This window comes from Rattus norvegicus, chromosome 8, assembly GCF_036323735.1.
Source record: "Rattus norvegicus strain BN/NHsdMcwi chromosome 8, GRCr8, whole genome shotgun sequence".
NCBI classification, from domain to species: domain Eukaryota; kingdom Metazoa; phylum Chordata; class Mammalia; order Rodentia; family Muridae; genus Rattus; species Rattus norvegicus.
The window spans coordinates 74,398,283-74,420,829 of NC_086026.1; the positions used below are offsets into that span (position 1 = coordinate 74,398,283).

At 46.2% G+C, this 22,547-nt stretch overlaps 1 protein-coding gene across 2 annotated transcripts in view; it reads right to left on the reverse strand.

The window, feature by feature from the left end:
- Hacd3 (3-hydroxyacyl-CoA dehydratase 3) overlaps nucleotides 1-22,547 on the reverse strand; it is a 37,260-nt gene that overhangs the window by 1,842 nt on the left and 12,871 nt on the right. For both annotated transcript variants that reach the window (XM_063265158.1, NM_001106831.1), the window contains exons 2-10: nucleotides 19,238-19,280; nucleotides 16,550-16,623; nucleotides 15,670-15,834; nucleotides 14,343-14,394; nucleotides 11,288-11,398; nucleotides 7,731-7,858; nucleotides 3,671-3,783; nucleotides 2,340-2,446; nucleotides 1,667-1,798 (exon numbers count right to left, since the gene is read on the reverse strand). In XM_063265158.1, coding sequence (XP_063121228.1) covers nucleotides 1,667-1,798; nucleotides 2,340-2,446; nucleotides 3,671-3,783; nucleotides 7,731-7,858; nucleotides 11,288-11,398; nucleotides 14,343-14,394; nucleotides 15,670-15,687 — 661 coding nt within the window. In that variant the 5' untranslated portion in view covers nucleotides 15,688-15,834; nucleotides 16,550-16,623; nucleotides 19,238-19,280. The remainder of the gene's footprint in view (nucleotides 1-1,666; nucleotides 1,799-2,339; nucleotides 2,447-3,670; nucleotides 3,784-7,730; nucleotides 7,859-11,287; nucleotides 11,399-14,342; nucleotides 14,395-15,669; nucleotides 15,835-16,549; nucleotides 16,624-19,237; nucleotides 19,281-22,547) is intronic.

Genomic DNA, 22,547 nt, shown 5'->3' on the forward strand with positions numbered 1-22,547 from the left:
GGTCCAGCCCCTCACGACCTCTGACGCAGGTCTAGACAAAGACGACCCTTGTCTAGTGAACCATACTTTATCTCATGCCTATAATCTGCTCTTCTGACTGTCGAATGTTTTGACAGATTTTAATATTGATATGGTTATCAATACAGTTCACCCTACGTAGATGATTAAGTTCAAGATTTTTTTTTTTGCCTGTTCCCCACAACCTCTGTATACATTTAATGAATGCCCAAATCAGAGCTGGAAGGCTCTTCACGAAAACATAGTAAACTGCAGTCTAGAAGTACAATGCAAGTTTCAATTCTATTTAACCACTAAGTTCTGTAGCTTAGCCTCACCTTGGTTCCTTCACTTGTACAACAGGGATAAAAAAGAATGTGCATAAAAAATTCCTTGACCTATGAACATACACTACCTGGTTAAGACCCAAAATTGTGCATTTTGGATTGACTTCATTTTGAACAATAACATGCACATACTCTCCAATTATCGATTTTTGTTAGTGTTGCTTAATAGGGTCAGTGCATATTAAAGTATGCCCCCTCTTCCCTGGAGACAGGACCTGACTCTATTGCCTAGGCTGGCCTTGAACCTGGGCAGTCCTCCAGCCCCAGTCCCCCTGCTGCTGTGACTGCAAATGTCAGCCAGCACACAGGGCTGTCTTGATAGATCGGGGACCTCCTAAGTGGTGTAATCTCCCACAGTAAACGATGGAGATCACTTGGCTTTTTAACTTCTCAGGATGTTTGTACTGTTCATCTTGTGCTCTGAGATGTTCATTATTGACCCCTTCCCTCCCTTTTCTTGTACTGAGCCTTGCCAGTCTGAATTATGGCTTGCAATTCTACTGTTAAGTGTCCCTCCCGGAAAGTGCTGTGGCCCCTAGGTGTCTCTTAGTCATATCAGGAGCAGCCACATGGACAGGTCTGTGGCAGTGACAAGAGTAAGCTCAGAACTATGCTCTGGCTGTAAGAAGGCCGAATCTACACAAGCCACAGTCCTAGCAGGCTTCTGGCTGAGTCTAAATCCTGGAACCAAAAGCACCTCCCAGGCCACTTGTTGGTCGTCAGAAACTGATAACAATTCTCGTTTAATAAAGCTGTGTTTATTTAAATCTACCAAGTCGAATACTGACATGTAAAGGGACTCCTCTGAGTTACGATGGCTTTCAAGGAATTAAGGTTTACTTCTTGTAAACCTAGTTCTTAGCATTTACAAATAAATCTAGAACTTGTGTTTGACACAAACCTAAATTCCTAAGATGGTCATGATGAGCAGGGTGCTTCCCGACAACCTCGATGCTCAGAGGCCATCACTACCTCCTGCCTTTGCCACAGCTCCATTTCCTCCTCAGCCCCAGCAGGTCAGAGGAGGCAGCAGTTATTTCCGGCTGTTGTTAAAAGGGCTCTAGTGGTCCATCGGGAGATAATGTATGTATTTCCTCAATATCCACATATATGACAACCCCCACTGACCGAGCAGTCACAACTCAGCTACTGCAGACCTGAGAGAAGGATTTCCATATGCAGAATACTCTCTCCTGTGTCTGTCAGCGCAAATTTAACCTTTCCCCAGCCACTCTTTCAGAAGTAGAAGTATAAGGATGCTAAAACTGAACCACTTAGCTATCCTGTCTGAAACACGACATGTACACAGAGGTAGTACTTACCTAAAAATAACATTACAAGATAAACTTGAAGGAAGAAGGAGAATCTGACTTTCATCCTCAATGGATATGGCAAAGTAAAACTGAACCTTCCTGACTCGTTGAATACTGGAATAGACTGGATCACTGCGACAGCTGAAAACAGAGAGTGATAAGCAAATGGAAGGAGGCTGCAGCATCAGCACCCGGCACCTCAGGCCTCACAGCGCCAGCCTGAGCTGCAGGAGATGTTTCCTCCCCCAAGTACAGAAAGCTCCCAGACTTCTCCCACTGCCTCTAGGCTGTCAGCAGACTGCTGAGAACAGCTCAGCACTGGCTTCTGCTTCCTCACCTATAGAATGGGGGGCTTGGGGGAGGCTCCTGCCCGATCTACTGGGTAGGGGGTTGTCATAATAAAATGAAGTTACTAATAAACTCTCTCATTGGAATACTGAGAATAGCATGTAAGTTCAAAGCATGCAGCACAGGGGCACCCAGCGTCCACACCTTCTGCAATGCGACCCCATGTCTCGGGAACAGTCACACACACAGGACATGGAAAGAGGCCATCAGGACGAAATCCCTGAGGTCTCAACACCATATTGATTAAACTAAGGTTGGCAGAGAGAAAACCAGCCTCTTAGCCACATGGGCACCTCTGAGAGCTATACTATGAACCTAAAGTTTCTAAATGTACCTTCTGACAGACATCCCAGGGGATATAAGGGAATCCACATAGTGTAACGAAGCCACGTAAGCACCTTCCAGTCCATGTCAATACAGGACAGCATGTAGAAGGGGTACCTGTGGGGACAGAAGTCAAAGTCCACCCTAGATGAGCATTCTCAAATACCAGTTAGCCCTCCACCTGTAGCACGTGGCTCAGAACAGAATGACAGTCCTCACAAACTCCCATCAGACGCCATCCCACCTCCCCAAGCTGTGAATTCTACCAACAGGCGCCGTGTGTTCTCCAAGGAACCTTCTTTGTTCTGCCTCATGCTGGGTGCTTGGGACCTACTCCTAGCTCTCATCTATGTTCCTAGTAGGTAGAGAGGCCAAACTGCCTCTGGATAAATGAATGATTCTATAAAATTATACAAGACCCTCTAATCTAGAATCAGAAATGCTCAGTCTTAAAGAGACATCACACTGGGCATGGTAGTGCATGCCTTTAAGTCTCATCGCAGAGGAGGGAGAGGCAGCCAGATCTGAGTTCCCAGGACAGACAAGGCTACAAAGTGAGACCTTGTCTCAAAAATGAAAAATAAAAAATAAAAATAAAAAATCAAAGAAATCAATTTCTTTCAAAATGTTATCATCAAAGACCTTGAATCTGTTTCAAATCTTTGTGTCCAGCATGCAGGAGGGTACAGACCCAAGCACAACAGAACATGGTTCAGGCAAGCATCACTGCCCGGTCCCACTGCACCAGGAACCCTGACAAACTCACTATACAAACCCAGCTGAGGATGCCCCACTTCGTGCGACACAATGGGAAAACAGGAAGTATGGATGACGGGTTAAAAACGGAACACTGCTCAATTGGATAGATTTTTGTTTTGTTTCTGAAAGTCTCAGTGTATAGGTCAGGCTGACCTCAAATTCATGGCAATCCTCCTGCCTCAGCCCTTAAGAGTGAAAAAATTAGGTAAGCTACGATCAAAGATGAGAGTCGCTTACCTACCGTGCCCTCAGGAAGGCGCTCTTAACTAACCCATCCAGCCTGGATCGCCGCCTCAACCTTGTCTTCCTTTTCAAGTACTTCCTTCCCTCCTGGTGGGCCTTGGGTCTTTACAACACAACAGTGAGACCCTGAATTTGTAATGAAATGGGTCTTTCATTCTTTGGTTCTCTTTGGGCCCTACAGTCTGGGCTCTAATCTGCGCTTTAAAACGGTCTGATTTAGCACTGCAAAGCGCACTGCTCACTGGGATCCTCGCATGTGTAATCCTAGTCCCAAACCAAATGAAACTCCAGGCAAAGCAGCAGCACACACTCCAGCGGTGAGCAAGCATTTGTACGCACCTGAAAATTTCAATTGCGCTCCATGAGTAAAACACAAAGAAAACCACGGCTTTGTTCTGCATTTCTTCCATGGTGCCGAAAACGAGAAACAGAATAAAATTTCTTCCAAGAAACTATTAAAAAAATCCAAAAGAGTGGGCAAATTTAAATATTGTATGTATCTGTGTGTGCACATACCTACCTATCTGTCTGCATACCCACAGCACATGCATGCACTTACACATGCTCCCTCTTTTAGTCTTTAAATGTCTTACACTGTGGGTGGGTGAAGGGAGTATGCCATGACGAACCTGCAGGAGTCAGTGCTCTCCTCCTCCTGACTTGCAGGAATTGAATTAAGGTTATCAGGCTTAGAGCTTTTACCCATTGAGCCATTTCATGCTCCCTTGTTACAAACCAGTCTTTCTAGATAAAGGGGTACTTCTCTGTGCATGTATCTACATAACGTACATTAGAGTGAAAGAAGATGCCTCCCCAGTGAGAAGCCACTCCACCACTTAGGGTTTAATAAAGGAAAAGACCTTTAATACAAGCGCAAAACTGGTTCTGGCTGATGTACAAAGGGAGCCAGACTGAGTAGAAACCCAGCAGTGTGTATGGTTGTAGGGCCCAAGTTACACTTTGAGCATATAACCATGTTTCACAGAGACAGAAGTCCCAAGGACTGGTTATCATAGCTGTCTCCAGACAGACAAGGGCTGCTCTCCCAGACAGCTTTGCCCAGGGTCATCCTGCCTGCAGGGCAGAATCGTGCTCCTCCTGCTGAGAAAACCAGGAGCATTTCGTTCTTTTAGTTAAATTCTGCTCTGTGTGACTTAGTATTTCCTAAGCACATTTACCAGATCCTTTATAACAGAGTTGTTATCTTGTTTCTCCAGTATCAAAAGCGCACGCGCGCACACACACATGCGCGCGCACACACATGCGCGCACACACGCGCACACGTACACACAGTATAAAGGATATTGCCAATGGGCATGGGGGCCTCCACAGCCCGCAGTAAGGAGCAGAGCATCACAGACACAGTGACTGCTCTACTGTATGCAATACTGTCCTGTGCTCACCACTCCCTGCGTGTCTACACAGCCTAGTGCTGGTACATGCCACCTACATAACATGCTATTTCATGGAGTATTATGTGTATGTGTATATGTGCCACTTGTATGCGGATGGTTTGGTGACCAGAAGGCAGCATTCAACACTCTAGAGCTGGAGTGACAGATGGTTGAGAGCCACTGACATGGGTATTGGAAACCAAACTCATCCTCTGAAAGGGCATCAAGGACTCCTGACTACTAAGCTGTCTCTCCAGCACTCGTGTGCCTAGCACTCTGCAGTTCATAACCCATGCCACATGTATTCCTCTGTAATTGTTTCTGTATTTATTAAACTAACCCACACGCAACGCCAGAACAGCTGCAGTACCAGAATGCATCACCATGCCAGCCAGCCATTTCTGTAAACTGTAACATAGATGTAACCTCTTTTTTTTTTCTTCCTTGAGACAAGGTTATGCTATGTAGTCCTGGCTGTCCTGGAACTCACAGAGATCCACCTGCCTCCACAGTCCAACTGCCACAGGGATGTTTTCTATTCTGCAAGCCCTAACTCACAGCTGTGATGACCATGGCTCCTCCTACTGCTGCTTCTGCTATTTCTTGTACAAATGTCTTGTGTCTTTGGTTTTATGATTTTTGTTTGGAAGCCTCCCATTTTCTTTGGAAACCAATCTGTAAATTCTTTGAGACAAAGTTTTTTATAAGAATCATTTTATTTGGGGCTGGGGATTTAGCTCAGTGGTAGAGCGCTTACCTAGGAAGCACAAGGCCCTGGGTTCGGTCCCCAGCTCCGAAAAAAAGAACAAAAAAAAAAAAAAGAATCATTTTATTTTATTTCTTAAATCCACTTTAGACTCTCCATGTTTTGATTTGTTTTGTTTTTAATATTTGTTTATTTCATGTATGTGTCTTCAGAGACACCAGAAGAGGGCATCCGTTCCCATTACAGATGGTTGTGAGCCACCATGTGGTTGCTGGGATTTGAACTCAGGACCTCTGGAAGTGCTTTTAACCTCTGAGCCATCTCTCCAACTTGATTCATTTTATTTTTAATAATGTGTATGTGAATGCAGGTACTTCTGGAGGCCAGAGGCAGAGATCTCTTAACACTGGAATCTGAGGTAGTTGGGAGTAGTCACTCAGGTCTTCCACAGTAGCAACTTATGCCCTTAACCACTGAGCGTCTCTCTGGCTCCCGAGGGTAATTTTAACAGACTCGTCTGGAGTCTGAGGGTAGCAGTGGCTGAGGATCACTTTAAGGTCTGTAGTGTGAGGACTGTGCAAACAGCAAGGAGACGGGAATTGTATGACAGATCCTTCTGGAGGTCTCAGAGTCTGCTGTTTTGTTTCGTTGAGGCAGATCTCACCAGCTACGTTAGGCTGGCCTTACACTTAAGACCCTCCCCTTAGCCTCCGTGCTGGGGTTACTCTATGCGGCTCACAGTCTGTCCCTTTCCTCTAGGAAGGCCGACACTTAAGACAGGTTTTGTGACAAGACTTGTGGGGATGGAGGAGGGGGGCACAAGTGTAATTATGTCACTGTCACAAGCAGCTCTCTGGAATCTGCTCTACGAGAGAGGTCTCACTTCTCTGCTTCACATCTCCGTACCTTGTGAAGCTAAGCTCTGCATGCCCAAAGCCACTTCACTTTCTGACCTACTCATCACTAAGTAGCTCCCTCCTTATCCACATTAGCAGTGCGCTTCCTCACCCAGCTACCTAACCTGCCATGCTTCCTCAGAAAGAATTCTCCACAGTGTTTCTGCAGAGCCAAGCAAGCACATTTAGTCTCCTGGCCCATGATTATTTCATACAGAAAATGTCTTCACCAGACCACCTGAGCTACTTAAGTACCGGGCCAGACTCTTTGCTCTCCTCACCCCCCTGCCTCCTAGGCTTTGTCTCCATTGTTTTCCTACCGTTCCTGCCCAGAATCCAGGGGCTGTTCACTTGAGTGGCTCCTGCCCTCACGATGCTTAGTAACCCCTCGATATATAAGTACTTCAGCCAACCTGGGGCAAATTTAGCCCCCACTTCCATGTCAAAATAAGCCTTGTCCAGGCCCAGAAGCTTCGTACCCACCATGTCCCACATGAAAGGTACCCTGAAGACAGAAGGTGATTCTGAGTCTGTCCCTTACACTTGGCAACAACAACAAACCCTGAATTCTTACTTAACATAGTTTGCACATACAAGATAAAATGTCACACACTACTAGTTACTTTTTTTTTTTCGGAGCTGGGGACCGAACCCAGGGCCTTGTGCTTGCTAGGCAAGCGCTCTACCACTGAGCTAAATCCCCAACTCCTACCAGTTACTTTTTAAACTAAATGGACAGCTTCTTCCCAAGGGAAGAAAAACCCATAAATAATACAGTCTGCTGTGCTGACTACTACTTCAGACAGACAAGCACACAGTGCACACAAAATCAGCACTGAGATGAGAGCGGCAACTATGCCCGACGGCTTGCCTCTGTGGTTGGCAGTGTGTTCCTCACAGTATGTGACCTGCTAAGAAGCAGGCCAAGGATAATAACTGACAGGGAGCGGAGAGGTATTGGAGGAAACAAAACCATTTCCAGTTGCGAACCTTTAGCAGCTAAAGCCACCAGCACACTGCAGAAAGAGCAGGGGAGCAGGAATTTCTTAATCAAATCAAGAGAAGGCTTCTCTGCTCTTGCCTGAAAACCAAACTTCCCTAGGTTAGAAGCTCTTTATAATTTTATCACTTCATGAAAGTGTAATAAATAACAAAACAGGCCAGCCACGTGAAAACATGATCTGGAAAATACCAGTGCTTTAAATTTTCCCTTCAAGGCCAGGCATGGTGGTGCACAGCCTCAGTACTTGTGAGGAAGGAGAGTCTCTGAGTTTGAGGATAAACTGGTCTACAGAGCAGCCTATGTAAATCAGTATTTAGTAACTGAAGCCTGGCGCACTGGGACCCGCCCACTGGATACTGAAATCCTTCACCGCTTGTTCTCACAGGCAACCCTTCCATACCTGGATGAGAGCAGGCAGCACCGGGGAATTCGTTACCCCAATTGCGGCATTGAGGGTTTCCACTAGTGCCAGCATCTGGCAGAAATACATCATGTCAGCCACGGTGTGGAACGTGTCATAGAAGGACTCTAGGGCACAAACATACATGATGGTCGGTCAGTTCATGTCATCTAGCAGAGGCAGCTTCTCCACTGAGACCATGCCTTACAGGAAGAGAACTTAGGACAGAAAACAGACATGAAGTAAGGTTCGTGCTTCTACCCTATGCGGAACAGGCTTCAGGACCCCCAGAAGGAGCCCCTCTATCTCCAGAGCGTGAGCACAAAGGCCCTGCTTCCTTCCCCTGGTTAGAAACAAAGACGAAGGCATGCCTGGCTTCCATTCTGTGACCATCTATTGAAGAGAACAATCTGTGTACAAGACAACGTGGTAACTATTTTCAGATTACCTCTTCTAATTTAAAGCTAAATCTCTAACATCTATATTATATGGGCAATCAAAAATTCAATTACATAAAGATAAAAGTACTGAGTAAAATTATATTACAGGAAGGCTGTAGACATGGCTCTGCAGGGAGATGCACACGTTTCTCGGAAAGAGAACCTGAGTTTGGTACCCGGCACCCATACCCCGCAGCTCGCAACCACTTACGACTCCAGCTCCCTCTGCTGGTCTCCACAGGAACATTCACTTGCACATTCCCACACATGCACGCACTTTTAAAAACTAAATCTTTTCAAAAGTTCATCATCATCGTCATCGTTATTATTATCACCATTACTATTACTATTATTATTATTATTATTATTATTATTACTATGTTTTTACCGTGTTTGGTGGTTTGGCCTGCACATACGTCTATGCACTCCCTCTGGCCATGGGAGATCAGAGGAGGTATCTGGTCACCTAGCACTGGACTTATAGACATTTGTACCATGTGGTTGCTGGAAATCAACCCAAGTCCTCTGGAAGAGCAGACAGTATTTTTACTACTGAGCCATTTCTCCAGCCCCTAATAAATTAATCTTTAAAATTAGATTTCAAAATCCTTCACAGTGTTTGTACCTTAGGACTAATAATTCTTAGAATTTTGAGAATCTATCCTAACTAAAAAGAGGTAACAATTTCTTTTTCTTTTTCTCTTTTTTATTTATTATTTTTTTTGAGCTGGAGACTGAACCCAGGGCCTTGCCCTTGCTAGGCAAGCGCTCTACCACTGAGCTAAATCCCCAACCCCGAGGTAACAATTTTTAAAGGCCTTATTAACACAAGGTTGTCCTCTGAAACATTTCTAAGTGCATTACTGTATAAATGGTCTAATAAGAGTACAGACTGTTTCAATAAATTATTTGATAAAAATTCAAGATGACCAAATGAGGCTCACACATGGCAGGACTGAGGCTCACACAAGGCAGGACTGTGAGGCTCACACAAGGCAGGACTGTGAGGCTCACACATGGGCAGGACTGTGAGGCTCACACATGGGCAGGACTGTGAGGCTCACACATGGGCAGGACTGTGAGGCTCACACAAGGCAGGACTGTGAGGCTCACACAAGGCAGGACTGTGAGGCTCACACATGGGCAGGACTGTGAGGCTCACACAAGGCAGGACTGTGAGGCTCACACATGGGCAGGACTGTGAGGCTCACACAAGGCAGGACTGTGAGGCTCACACATGGGCAGGACTGTGAGGCTCACACAAGGCAGGACTGTGAGGCTCACACATGGGCAGGACTGTGAGGCTCACACATGGGCAGGACTGTGAGGCTCACACATGGGCAGGACTGTGAGGCTCACACAAGGCAGGGCTGTGAGGCTCACACATGCCTCAGGCACTCCCCATCTTTACCAGCCCTGCCTGCACACACTGTTTCTGCATTCTTCCTTGCAGTACTTCCCAAGCAGGCATCACTGACATTCGAGGCAGGACCATCCTCTGTCCTGCACCCTGGAGAACGTGGGGGATTCCTAGCCCTTGACTGCAGAACACACACAGCACCTCTGAGTCACTGAGACAGCAACACGCATCTCCAAATGCTCCCAACAAAACCAAAACCGAACCACAACAACAAAAAAGAAAGCCATGGGCAGATACAATCATTATCTATATATTTTTAATCTAAACCCTCAGTTAAGAGGGTCCATAGGAAATATAAATTACAGGTGAAAACTGATCACCAATTAGCCAGCAGGCCAGCTTCACTTGACAGCTTTTGGACTGGATCACTTTATAGCCTCAATGTCTTATGATGCTTTGTGACATGTAGTGCATGTGTGGCTGCACACATGCCATGGTGTGCAGGTGGTTAGCAGAGGACAATTCTGGGTGTTGGTTCTCTCACCTCACCACGTGGGTGGTGGAGGTAGACTTTGGGGCTTGGCAGCAAGCCCCCTTACCTTCTGAGCCCTCTTGCCAGCCCTATAGCCAGCAGTCTCGCCAAAACCCTCAGCATCCACCTGCCACCTTAGGGTGACACAGTGAGCGCCCATCCACCTACCACCTTAGGGTGACACAGTGAGCGCCCATCCACCTACCACCTTAGGGTGACACAGTGAGCGCCCATCCACCTGCCACCTTAGGGTGACACCGTGAGCGCCCATCCACCTGAAGGTCCCTGTTTTCCTTCCAGGATGACAAAGCCAGACTCAGAGTAACTGCGCCAGCCGAGACTTCCCCATTCTCTCATGGGACCTCATGAGGGCTGCTGCTCACAGGGGACTAAAGCATGTGGCTTTTCTAGTCTGCCAGTGTGCTACCCGGAGTCCAGTGTCGGGGACACACACACACACACACACACACACACACACACACACACACACACACACACACACACAATTCATGGCTCCTCCCCTTTCAGCTAAGCAGCTCAGCTGCCTCAACCCGCAGGTGCAGAATCCAGCGTCAGACAGTGGGGTTTTCCACAAGAGGCCATTTCTCAGGCTGGAGAGGTGGCTCAGTGGTTAAAAGCACTGACTGCTCTTCCAGAGGTCCTGAGTTCAATTCCCAGCAACCACATGGTGGCTCACAACCATCTGTAAAAGTCTTTAAAAGAAAAAAAGAGTTCATGTCTCTTCTCAAACAGTGTGCATTTTCTATTATAATTTTATTTTCCCCATACCTACTTTGCAAAAGAAATTGAACAGTCAATTGACCTAACTCAGACCACTGGAAACTCTATTCTCTCTAATCTTTTTGAGAGTGCTTGTTTACAAGCTGCTATGATCAAACAGGAGAAACAAGCTATACATTAATTTTAGCCTCCTGTTGTTTATGCTACTGTTAGCTTTCTAAATGCTCCACAAAACCACCCTAGTGGCTCTTCCCCAGAAATTCCTCACTGATGAAGACACATGAGGAGTTAGTAACTCAATGCCATGTGTCACATCCGAAAAGTGAAAGCGCTGGGCCTGCTCCGGTCAGCCTCCACCAGGATCTGGAAACAAGTGTGGGGAAAGCACAGGGAAGGGCAGGAAGGGCAGGAAGGTCAGGGCATCTGTTCACATCCATGGCAGAGAGAGCCACCTCAGCTGAGGTAGATGAAATTCCATCCTTACCTTTTCCCAAAATAAAGAACCGCACTGTGAGGTTGACAAAGATCCAGGAGAAGCCCAGGAGCTGCACGAGGTTGTACATGAACAGGTACCCTTTCTTCAAGTTGGTAAGAGCTGCAAAGCAAAGCAGGACAGTGAGCCACGGGAACCAGAAGAAAGGAGGGAAGCCCTGAACTAGACAACTCTAATCCTCCTTTACCTGGTGGCCCTTCGCTTCCTTCCACTCACAGCCGTGACCAGCTCAGGAGAAAGACTGCAGCCCTGGCTGTGGACGCAGGAAATCTATTTCCCTTCAGCCCTTGCTCTAGCTAACACAGTTCCTCTTCTCTGGCACTCTGGGTGGTTTTTTGTTTGTTTGGTTTTGGGTTTTGAGTTTCGTTTGTTTGTTGCTTTTTTAAGATTATGCAGGTCAAACTGGCTCACATAATAGGAAGAATGAAAACAAAAGCCAATTCTAACATTTGGTCGTATATCCATGGAGCCAGTCCTGTCTGAACACAATGTACCAGACACTGTGAAAGGCATGACGGGGACACAAAGACAGGGACAGCACAGCCCTGCCTCCTAGAGCTTATGATGGGCTGGAAGGCCACGTACAAGCAGAGGCAGATGGAGGATGTCTTCTGAAGAAAGACTCTAGCCTGGGGAACAGGCAGTCTTCAGGTTGATGGGATAAGCTAGGAGCTGAGCAGGATAAGGACAGGAAGATGTGGACACTCATTCTGTCGACAGAAAGGCTTGGCCTCACAGCCCCTCACAAGAGGGGAGAACAGTCTTGGGCAGAGAGGTGGTGTTCAGTTTTTGGTGCCCAGGCCAACTGTGTTATCAGTGCTCTCATCAACACTTGGCTGATTCCCAAACCAATTAATAATACAAACAAACAACAACCAGCCCATCTCATAGAGCCAAAAGACACCAACTGTAATACATTTAAACTTCTTCACAGTGCAAAATGTATACTTCCTTCCCCAGCATGAAGAACCCTATCATCAGGAAACTATGATTAAAAAAAAAGTTTAAAGCCTTGTCTAGCATGCTAAAATCCATGTTTTAAGGGTTTGTTTTTTTTTAACTATGCCAAGTTTAAAACACTAAAAAAGGGGCTGGGGATTTAGCTCAGTGGTAGAGCGCTTACCTAGGAAGCACAAGGCCCTGGGTTCGGTCCCCAGCTCCGAAAAAAAGAACCAAGAAAAAAAAAAAACACTAAAAAAAAAAAGTTAGGTTAAATATCAGAGGTGGCTTTCAAAACAGAACTTTATTATTGGGCCAGTCATCATGTTGGTACCCAGCGCTCTAGAGGCAGAGGCCGGAGGATATCTGTGAGTTTGAGGCTAGCTTGGTCTATGTAGTATGTTTCAGGCCAGCCAAAGGCAATTTTGAAACCTTGTTGCAAAAGTTAAAAACAAAACAATCATCATCATCATCATAGTCATCATCGTCGTCGTCATCGTCATCACTATTGCTGATGTGATCATCATCATCGTCATCACTACTATTGCTGATGTGATGTGGAGGCAGGCACATGTGCTGTGGCTCAGTGTGGAGGTCCCAAGTCTGTGACGTCAGTCCTTTATGACGTCAGGGTTCTCCTTTCACCCTTGTGTGGTTTCCACAGGCTCAGTTCAGATCTGTGCAGGCATTGTCTTCATCCAGGTGGCTCCTTACGCTGGTCTTTGCCTCCACTAATCCTCTTTAGAGACTAGGTTTTTATCTTGTAAGATGATTTCTCTAAATCTGTGATCACTCCAGTTTTTTTTTTAAATTCACTTAAAACACAATACACACACACACACACACACAAACACACACACACTCAGAATCTTAGGTGTGTAAAACACAAGATCTATATCAAAGTGGAGCTTCTTGCGAGATCTACCCCTTCAAAGCATTTCTGGGAAACTTTGAGGGACCAGAGAACACAATTTAGAAACCACTTCTTTAGTCTAAAGCTACTCCTCCTGTACTTATGGCAGAGCTGCGATTCGGAACGAGCCTCACCTCGTAATGTACTTCACAGAGGATTTCCCAAGACCTGCATGAGCCTGCCACTGGGACACTTAGCTCATGGGGCTCCACACCACGAGTTCCTCTAGTGCTTCCCAGCAGTGTGTGTAACGGGCGGCTGTTCCAGCCAGGCACCATCACCACGAACGTTATATATTCACTCACAGACCTTCCTTCTAACAAACGTTTGGTTAGATACGATGAATCTTTTTCTAAAATTCTTTAGAGCTGGGTGGGGTAGCACACACCTTTAATCCCAGCACTCAGGAGACAGAGGCGGGCTGATCTCTACATGTTCAAAGCCAGTCGCCGGGCTTACATACTGAATTCCAGGCCAGCTAAGAGACCGGTGTCTCTAATAATAATAATGATAATAATAATAATAATAATAATAACAACAACAACAATAATAACAACAACAACTATTAAAAAAAAAAAAAAACAGGGGCTACAGAGCCAGCTCAGTGGCTCGGTGGTCAAGACCACTTGATACCCTTGTAGAAGATCTGGTTTGGTTCCAAGCACCCACATGGTGACTCACAAGTAGTAATAACTTATTTCACGAGCTACAACACTCTCTTCTGGTCTCCTGGCGCACCCAACAGGCACATGGCACAGACGTGCATGCAGAACACTTCTCACCCTGAGAACTGATAACCACTGGCATCCTTGACGGCCCTTCAAACTTCAAGTGGCAGAAGATACCAGGCTGAAGGAGTGTGGCCTTAGTTCTAGAAGAACCATTTCTTAAAGAGCTATCTTTTTTGTTTTAATTTTATGTGTAGGCACATTTCCACTACCTACACAAGGCGAGTGTCATCTGCCCTTAGTCCGTCCATAAGAGCAAGGTTTTTTTCTGCTTCCTTAGCCTTGTTTCTCAGACAAGGCTAGTCCCAAACAGAGAGAAAGGGTAAGGCTTTAGTGTGGTGTTCATAGCTTAAAACTAAACATAAACTGGCCCAAGCTTGCATCAGGGTGAAATTCCCCACTCTCCCGCCATGCCACAACTACCCAGCCCATCACAGATTGACTGGTAACCCCCTCAGACACTTACTTTCAGGGGAGCCTTCGCTTTCTAGTCTGAGTTTATTTAGGCGTTCTTCCTCCTAGAATTTAGACAGAAAATTTTCAAGAATACAAGTTAGAATTCCCAGAAGCCACACAGGCCCAGGTGCCGGGAGCTTGACCTGACCCCCTCAGGCTGCCTCTTCCCGTTGTGTTCAGTGTTCGACTGAGAGACTGCTGCAGTTCATGGTCTGAGCAGTGAGCGTAGTACCCCATCCAATGGCTAATCAGCTAGACTGCCTGGGGCCATCCTGTGCTGTGACAGCTCGTTATAGCACCAGAGTGGTAGCTCAGGGTAGGAAGTGCCATTCCAGAGGCTGCGTTCCTAGTGTAAGCTGTGGGGTTTTGTTTTTGCTTTTTTCAGAAGCTAAAATCACAGCCGGTGTCAGTGTAAACTTATGGTTAGCTTGATATACAGACAGAGACATGAAGGTCTATTTCTCAGTATCTGTATGCGTGAGTCTGCACACCTGTACTTCCGCACTCTCAGCTGAGCTGGGTGCTAGTGTCACTCTCCAAAAATAAGACAGCTTGCCTGGAGAGGCTGCTCTCCCAGAGGGCCTACGTCTGATTCTTAGCACCCACATCTGAATGCCCTCCTCTGGCCTCTGTGGGCACAGACTTGTAAGAAGACAAATACCAATACACATCAAATTTTAAAAAAGATAGCTCCTTTAAGAAATGGTTCTTCTAGAACTGAAGCAAAGGATATACGAGCTGTACCTGATTACAGAGTGCCAGAAAGTAAGGAAGAGCGAAGAGAAAAGGAAAAACACCTATAATGGTGAAGTTTTGGGAGACACAAGGCCAAGTGAGGGCCTGCAATGGCCACAACTGGAACGACGTGAAACAGTGTGAGATTACGATCCTAAGCATAGACACTGGAAACGATTCAGTAAAGAAATGGGAGGGAACACGTGAATTTCTCATGCAGAAAATTTCCAAAGGATATGGAAACAAAACTCCCTACTCTGAAAGTGTAGCCTGGACAGACTTCCCTCCAGAGAGCACAGAGGGTGGGAGCAGGACCCCACAAACACTGTCTTGGCCAGCAGGCCCAAGCTTTGTGTCATCAGTTCTGAGACTTTTGACTCTGTACCTTTGACATGTGCTAAGAATGGTACTTTACCTTCCCTGAGACCCCATCACCTTAACCTGGCCCTGAGATAACAGCATTTGAACCCCGAGTGACGCCTACCACACTTACATGATGAGCATCTACAGCCATGTGCAAGCCTGAGTCAGTGTGTAACGTGTCCCCATCCTATCAACCCCTCAGGAGCTCATCTTCAATAGTGAGGGCTTAGCCTGCTCACCTTGGCTCTCAGCTCCATTTCTGCATCAGATTCATCCAGCCAGCGATCAAAGTCAGGGGCCAAAAACAGTGGGCGCTTCTCCTGCTTGGTGAGCCTCTCCCACCAATGACTCCCCTTCTTCTGGACTGTGATGTTCACCTGCCTCTGGGTCAGCCTGTATGCCGGCTGGGAGAGAAAGCGACAGAGTTAGAACTCCTTCCCGGCACTGACTGCACTGTGCTGTGTGGCTTCACAGAGAAGCTGCATGGTGTCTCCCTCTTCCGTCCCTGCTGCTACAAGCCATGATACGTGGAGAACATCCTCAACCAAGAGCTCCTGGAAAGAGCAGCTGGTAAGAACAGCAGTGTCTTTTTCTGGCTTCTCACTCTGCCTCTATGGGAAGCCCATGACAAATTCTCAGCACCCACGCCGGGGCTGACTATTTGAGCCACCACAGAATGAGCTCCTGCACAAGAAGATTCATAGATCAAGGCAAGAAGTATGAACCTAACGCTAAAAGAAGGAAACTGCTTCTATGCTCATGAAAACCTTACAGTGAGGGCTTCAACAGCTATTGCCTGACTCTCCTCTGCCATCACTAGAATAAGAGAATACCAGACCTGGAAGCGAGCTAGAGATGTCATCTGAGCCCTTATCTAACTCATGAGGGAAAAAAATGGACGTTCATATCACAAATGATGGCCAAGCCCAGATGCAGCCCTGATGCCCTGGCTCTCCGGCACTCCCACTCCTCGGCAGCTAAACACAGCAGCATTTGTTCCACCACAACCGTGTCTGTTCCAAACGCAACAGCATCACTCCCACTGCTCCCCTTCATGTCACTTAACTACTAGTACACACTTCTTAAAGTGGAACGGTTACAAGAAAGCAGAGAACATACCTCTGGCTTCACGAGGTCTAAGAACTCCAGGTGAAATTCATAGACATTGTCTCCTTTGGCACCGTGTCCCTGAGCTGCAAATGAAAGAAATGTGGATTTTGTGAATTTAAGCACAGTAAGGCCACCCCAAACCCAGCCAGCTACAGTGCTTTGGAAAAGAAGGCAAAAGTTAACAGTTCCCATCAAAAGTGTGGGAGCATGGGAGCACGAGGGCAGAGCTAGCCAACCGCTGAATAAGCCAGACTGTGGGCAAAGGAGCGCTACACGATTACGGACAGGCTGCTCTGGACCATTTAAGATACCTTCATACGGCCTGCTACCCCCAGTACAACAGCAGCAAAAAGGTGAACAAGGAGGAGGAAGAGGAGGAGAAGGAAGAAGAGGGAGGAAGAAGGTGGAGAAAAAGAGGAAGAGGAAGAAGAGGAAGAGGAAGAAGAGGAAGAGGAGGAGGAGAAAGGCCCAAAGGGGGCACATATGTAAAATTTAACTTTCCCATTTACTTTTATTCTAAATCCTGAGTAGAAAAAACATCAGGTATCTGTGCCATCCTGACTGGGTTAAGACAGGCTGCAGGACTTGGGTGTGGCTCAGAGGTCCTTATCTGCCAGCATGCATCAGGCCCTGGGTTCAAGTCCCAGTACAAAGAGAGAGAGGTATGGGGAGAGAAAGAGAAAGGTTAAGAGAGACAGAGACAAAGAGAACACTAACTCAAAGATGACTTTAAATTAAAACCTTCCATCCAGGGACAGAATGAAGGCAGAAGCCTGCCTGTCCTTTAGCAGTCCCAAATGCAACAGGGCAGAGGACGGGCAGAGCTGAGAACAATCCTGGAGGTAGTCACTCCATCCCTAAGCTGTGACGTGACTCTCTCTTGGTCCAGTGCCAATGACCACTAGACCCAGAGACTCCACAGGACACTCCTCCTCTACTCTTTGCTTTCTCTTGGTTCCCTCTGGGTTTCTCTTCCCTCCTCTGGCCATTTAGTTCAACCTGCCTAACACTTGCTGTAAGTGGCAACTATATTCTAAATCCATACATTCCTTAAAGTAGAACAGTTCATAGGCTGAATCCTTAAGCATACAATACCAGCACAACTCTTGGAAAACAGAACAAAGCTAGACTGTAATTTCATGGAAACATAGCAGGGTGGGTGGAATTACAGGCGAAACAGAAATTTCACTTTCCAATAACCCCGGGAAGCCAGGGCTGGCTCACACACGGAATGACATCACTTGGGAGGTAAAGACAGTAGAGTCAGGTGCTGAAGGTTTATTTTTTATTCTCAGCTACAGGGCAAGGTTGAAGCAAGCCTGGACTACTTGAGGTGCCATTTAAAAAACAAAAACAAAAACAGACAATAACTCTAGAAAACTAGAATGGCAAGAAAGGAAGGAGACTTATCTGTGAACACAGGCCCAGTGTCTTGAGCACAGCAAGAAGCCTACTGAGGAGCTACAGAAAAAACATGGGCCAGATTCTTGGAATCAGACACCATCTGAACAACAAAGTCTCAAAAAACCTGTCACCTGGGCATGGTGGACACAGGCCTATAACTCGACCCTTACAAGGTTGGGGCAGGATGTACAGCTCAAGGCTATCCTGGACTACACAGCAAGACCATGTCTCAAAAATCCTTTTAAAAAAGGAAAGACATGAGGTTGGGGATTTAGCTCAGTGGTAGAGTGTTTGCAAGGCCCTGGGTTTGGTCCCCAGCTCCGAAAAAAAGAAAAAAAAAAAAAGGGAAAGACACGTTCCACTGGGTTGAAGACACAGCTCAGTGGTGAAGCCGTTATTCAGCATTTGGGAGGCCCTGGGGTTGATCCCCACCCACCCCCACCGCCTTCCTCAGCACACACGTAATAAGCTGTCCACCTTTGTCTCCATTTTAGTTGTCTCTTTGCTTGTTTTTTAAGAAACTGAAGGTTTATACACTTATTTTATGTGTGTGTTTGCCTGCATGTGTGTCTGTGTACTGTGTCACTGGTTCTATTTCAACTTGGATCACAGATGTAAACAGCCACTGATATGGCACAGTAATATCTGACTGTAAGAGAGCCATCTACATGTTCCAAATACTCTGATTAAAAAAAAAAAGGGGGGGGGGTTGGCCTAGCAAGCGCAAGGCCCTGGGTTCGGTCCCCAGCTCTGAAAAAAAACAAAACAAAACTATTGAGGATGGATGGAGAAACAGCTCAGCAGTTATAAATAGCTCTTGGTTCTCTTACATAGGACCAGAGTTCAGTTCCTAGCACCCACATATCTGTTCACAACCGTTTGTAACTCCAGTTACAGAAAATCTGACACACTTGTCTGACCTTTGTGGTCATGCATATACATACATACATACCATACATATATACACACACGTATACACAGTTTTAATATGTTTGCAAAGTATGGTGGCACATGCCCTTAATCACAGCACGTGGGAGGCAGAGGCAGGTGGATCTCTGAGTTTAAAGCCAGCCAGGCCTACATAGGGAGAGCCTATTTCAAAAACAAACTAAATAGGTAAGATAGGTACGTACATTGATAGACAGACAGACAGACAGACAAATGATAGAAAGAAAGAAAGAGAGAAAGAAAGAAAGGAAGAAAGAAAGAAAGATTACTTTTATTTTTTTAAAAAAAAGAGAAACTGCCTTCTGATCTATGCAGAGGGCTCCAAGCATCTGCCCAGATACTAACCTTTGAAATGCAGCACATTTTCTGAGATGCTGATAGCAGGGTTCTGTGAAAAGACACCAGAGACACAAGAGACATTTTAATATGGAGAAATTACAGTAAAGGAGAAGTTTCTTCCCCTCCTCCTCCTGGAGACTGACCTCCTACCCTATGCCTCCCCTCTAAGAGTGAGGGATCTGTGTCTACGGGTACCTCACTGACTGCTACCCCCTCCAAGGACTCTAAACTGCTCTAACTCTGCAGAACGATCAGGCTATGAATCAGTCCATTACGATGATGGCTAGGCAGGCAAGGAGCTATGTGAGGTGAATGAGGGAACAGACAGATCCCTGAGCACCCAGTGGAACCAATGACTCACTTCCTGTGAGAAGGTAGCACAGAAGCAGGCCTAGAGCACGGACAGGCAGTTAAGGGTTATTCAAGTTGAGAAGCGAACAAGCACCATGGGAACAGATGGTTTAGAACAGGGTGAGAGCCTTGTACCAAAATGAGGACAGAATTACAACAGGGCTGGGCTCACAAGAGTCAACAAATCAATTTGTGGGTCTATCAGCCTCCGACCCTAGATTCCCTCAACTTCTAACTGAAAAGGAGAATCAGGTTCAAAACTTTCCCAATTTCTCATTTATCCCCAGAAACGGGTTTAATGCACACCTTCAGCAGCCTAAAGTAAAACTAAACATTTTTCCACTGGAGAAAAGCCCACCTCCTACTGACGACTCAAGGTGGCTCTGCGAGAGGTGCTGCGTCCCAGTGTCATCTGCTTTTCTGCTTGACTCTCAGCTCTCTGTGCTCTTTCACTCACCGAAGGAAATCACCAAGGCAGAGAGAAGCCTGGAGAACTGGTGTACTAGGTCAATGGGCACACACATGCTCTATGCACAGCCAAGAGCAGCCAGAGAAAGGGAGGGAGAAACCCTGATGAATGTCGAGCTTCAGTGAACAACCTCCTGGGTAGAAGTAATGGCTTCACACAGATAAGCCAGACTGTGAACAGTCTCTGAGACAGGAGGACAGACAGAACTAAAACCTCATCCAAAACAGGACTGCAGGCAGTTATATGCCAGGGCACCACGATACAGCTTTCCAAGTACATTCCTGAGCCCTGGCCACTCTCCCAAATACTACACAGTACTTTAGATCTCCAGAAAATTAGAAGGCACAGACCCAGTGGGGAAGCATAAGATCAAAGCTTAAACCACAGTATCTGCTCAAGTACATGGACCCCAGTGCTGAGGACACACAGAAGACCCTGCCTTGATTCACTGGATTTATGCAAGAGCAGCAATATCTACCCCAATCTCCCAAGAACTCACTTGTGGGAGGAGCTGGGCTGGGAACAAGGCCCTCATCTTCTGTTACTATATTTTCAAAACCGATAGAAAGAAAAGATTTATCCCAGAAGGAACTCCTCTTCCATGAAATAGGGCAAGGATGACTGTTCTCACACTGACCACTGAAAAGGTGAAGGGCCGTAATCTGGGGTGTGTGGGGTTCCCAGTAAAAGGCTTTTTTGTTTTCTTCTGTTTTATTTGGTTTTTCACCATATTAGAAACCTAACTCAGAGCCCTGTGCGTGCTAGGAGAGTGCTCTCTACTACTGAGCTATAGTCCCCAGCCCAAGAAATAGGCTTCTATATAAATATGCTACTTATCATAGAAAGCTATACAGTTCTGAGATGCCTTAGAGTTAGGTCTTTTCTTGTGTTCCACATACTCTAATTCCATTGCATGGCAAACAAAAAGAGGTTTGGGTAGCCTCATTTTTCTCTCCTCAGACAGGTATGTCCAAACAAGGCTGACATATCTGGTCATACTACAAGCTAAGTAGTTGGCTAAACATGTTTGTGAGCCAGAGATTTCAAGTCCTAACTCAGCCATAATAGGGTGGGTCCTTCCCAGCTGAACACTGTGCATGTTAGGTTTAGCCTCTCCAAAGGTGGTGGTCATGGAAGAGTATCTTTCAGTTTAAAAAAAAAAAAAGGCTTATGCAGAGCTGAAGAAATGGCCCATTGGTTAAAAAGTGCCAGCTGTTCTTCCAAAGGACGCTGATTCAATTCCCAGCATTCACATGGTGACTTACAACCATCTGTAACTCCAGTTCCAAGGGATTTGATGGCCTTTTCTGGCCTCCTCAAGAGCCAGGCATACATGTGGTACACTGACCATATATACATAAAACAATTAAAATAGCCAGGCATGGTGGTGTATGCCTTTAATCCCAGCACTCAGGAGGCAGAAGCAGGCAGACCTCTGTGAGTCTGAGGCCAGCCTGATCTATAGAGCTAGTTCCAAGACAGCCAAGGTTATTACACAGAGAAATCCTGTCTCAAAAAACAAACAAACAAACAACAGAATCAACAGAGTTGGCCTAAAGTTTTTAATGACAGCAGCACAGCTGCACTATGGAGCTACATTAAGGGCTGGAAAAGCTTTTGTTTGTTTGTTTGTCTGTTTGTTTGTCTGTTTACTGAAACAGGGGTTGTCCCTGACCAGAAAGACCAGGCTGGTCTCAAACACACAGAGATCTACCTGCCTGTGGCTCCCAAGTGCTGGCATTAAAGACATATGCTTACTCCTACAAGGACTGAAAGATCCCACTGGCTTGGCTACTTGAACATGAAGTCATGGCTTAAGGGTCTGCCTGATGTAAACAACAGTTAGGGAGGAAGGTGAATTTGCTTCTAGCTACCTTGACCTAAGTGCAGGGAGAGATTCCCAGTGACAGTCACACATTTGGCAGATCTTGAGTTTTGATCTAAGGGACAGATCATAAGGAAGAAATTACATGCCATGCCTCTGGGAACTCTAATCTTAATTAAGCTCTAATACCCAGCACCCTGTTGGTCTGCCAGCACTGAAGTCCATGATCACTTAGCTGAACAGACATTCTCTGGGCAAAAGCTTTTTCTGACTTCTCAACCTCTCTCTGCCCCTCTCTCCCTCTACTTTTCCCTGTCTCCACGTGTGTTTGTTTCTCTCTCTCTCTCTCTCTCTCTCTCTCTCTCTCTCTCTCTCTCTCTCGTGTGTGTGTGTGTGTGTGTGTGTGTGTGTGTGTTTGTGTGTTTCTTTCTGTGTATGAGAGAGAGAACAGTCTCACACAGAGCCTTGGGTGACCTAGAACTCACTGTGTAGACCAGGCTAGCCCTGAAGTGTTTCTAGTATTTTTATTTGATGCTTTTGTTTTTAACAGAGAGGCTGATTAGCACGAACCAGCCTTTTTCCTAAAACAAGAATAAACTTTTGCCTATGAAAAGCGCAAGGGTTGCGGATTTAGCTCAGTGGTAGAGCGCTTGCCTAGGAAGCGCAAGGCC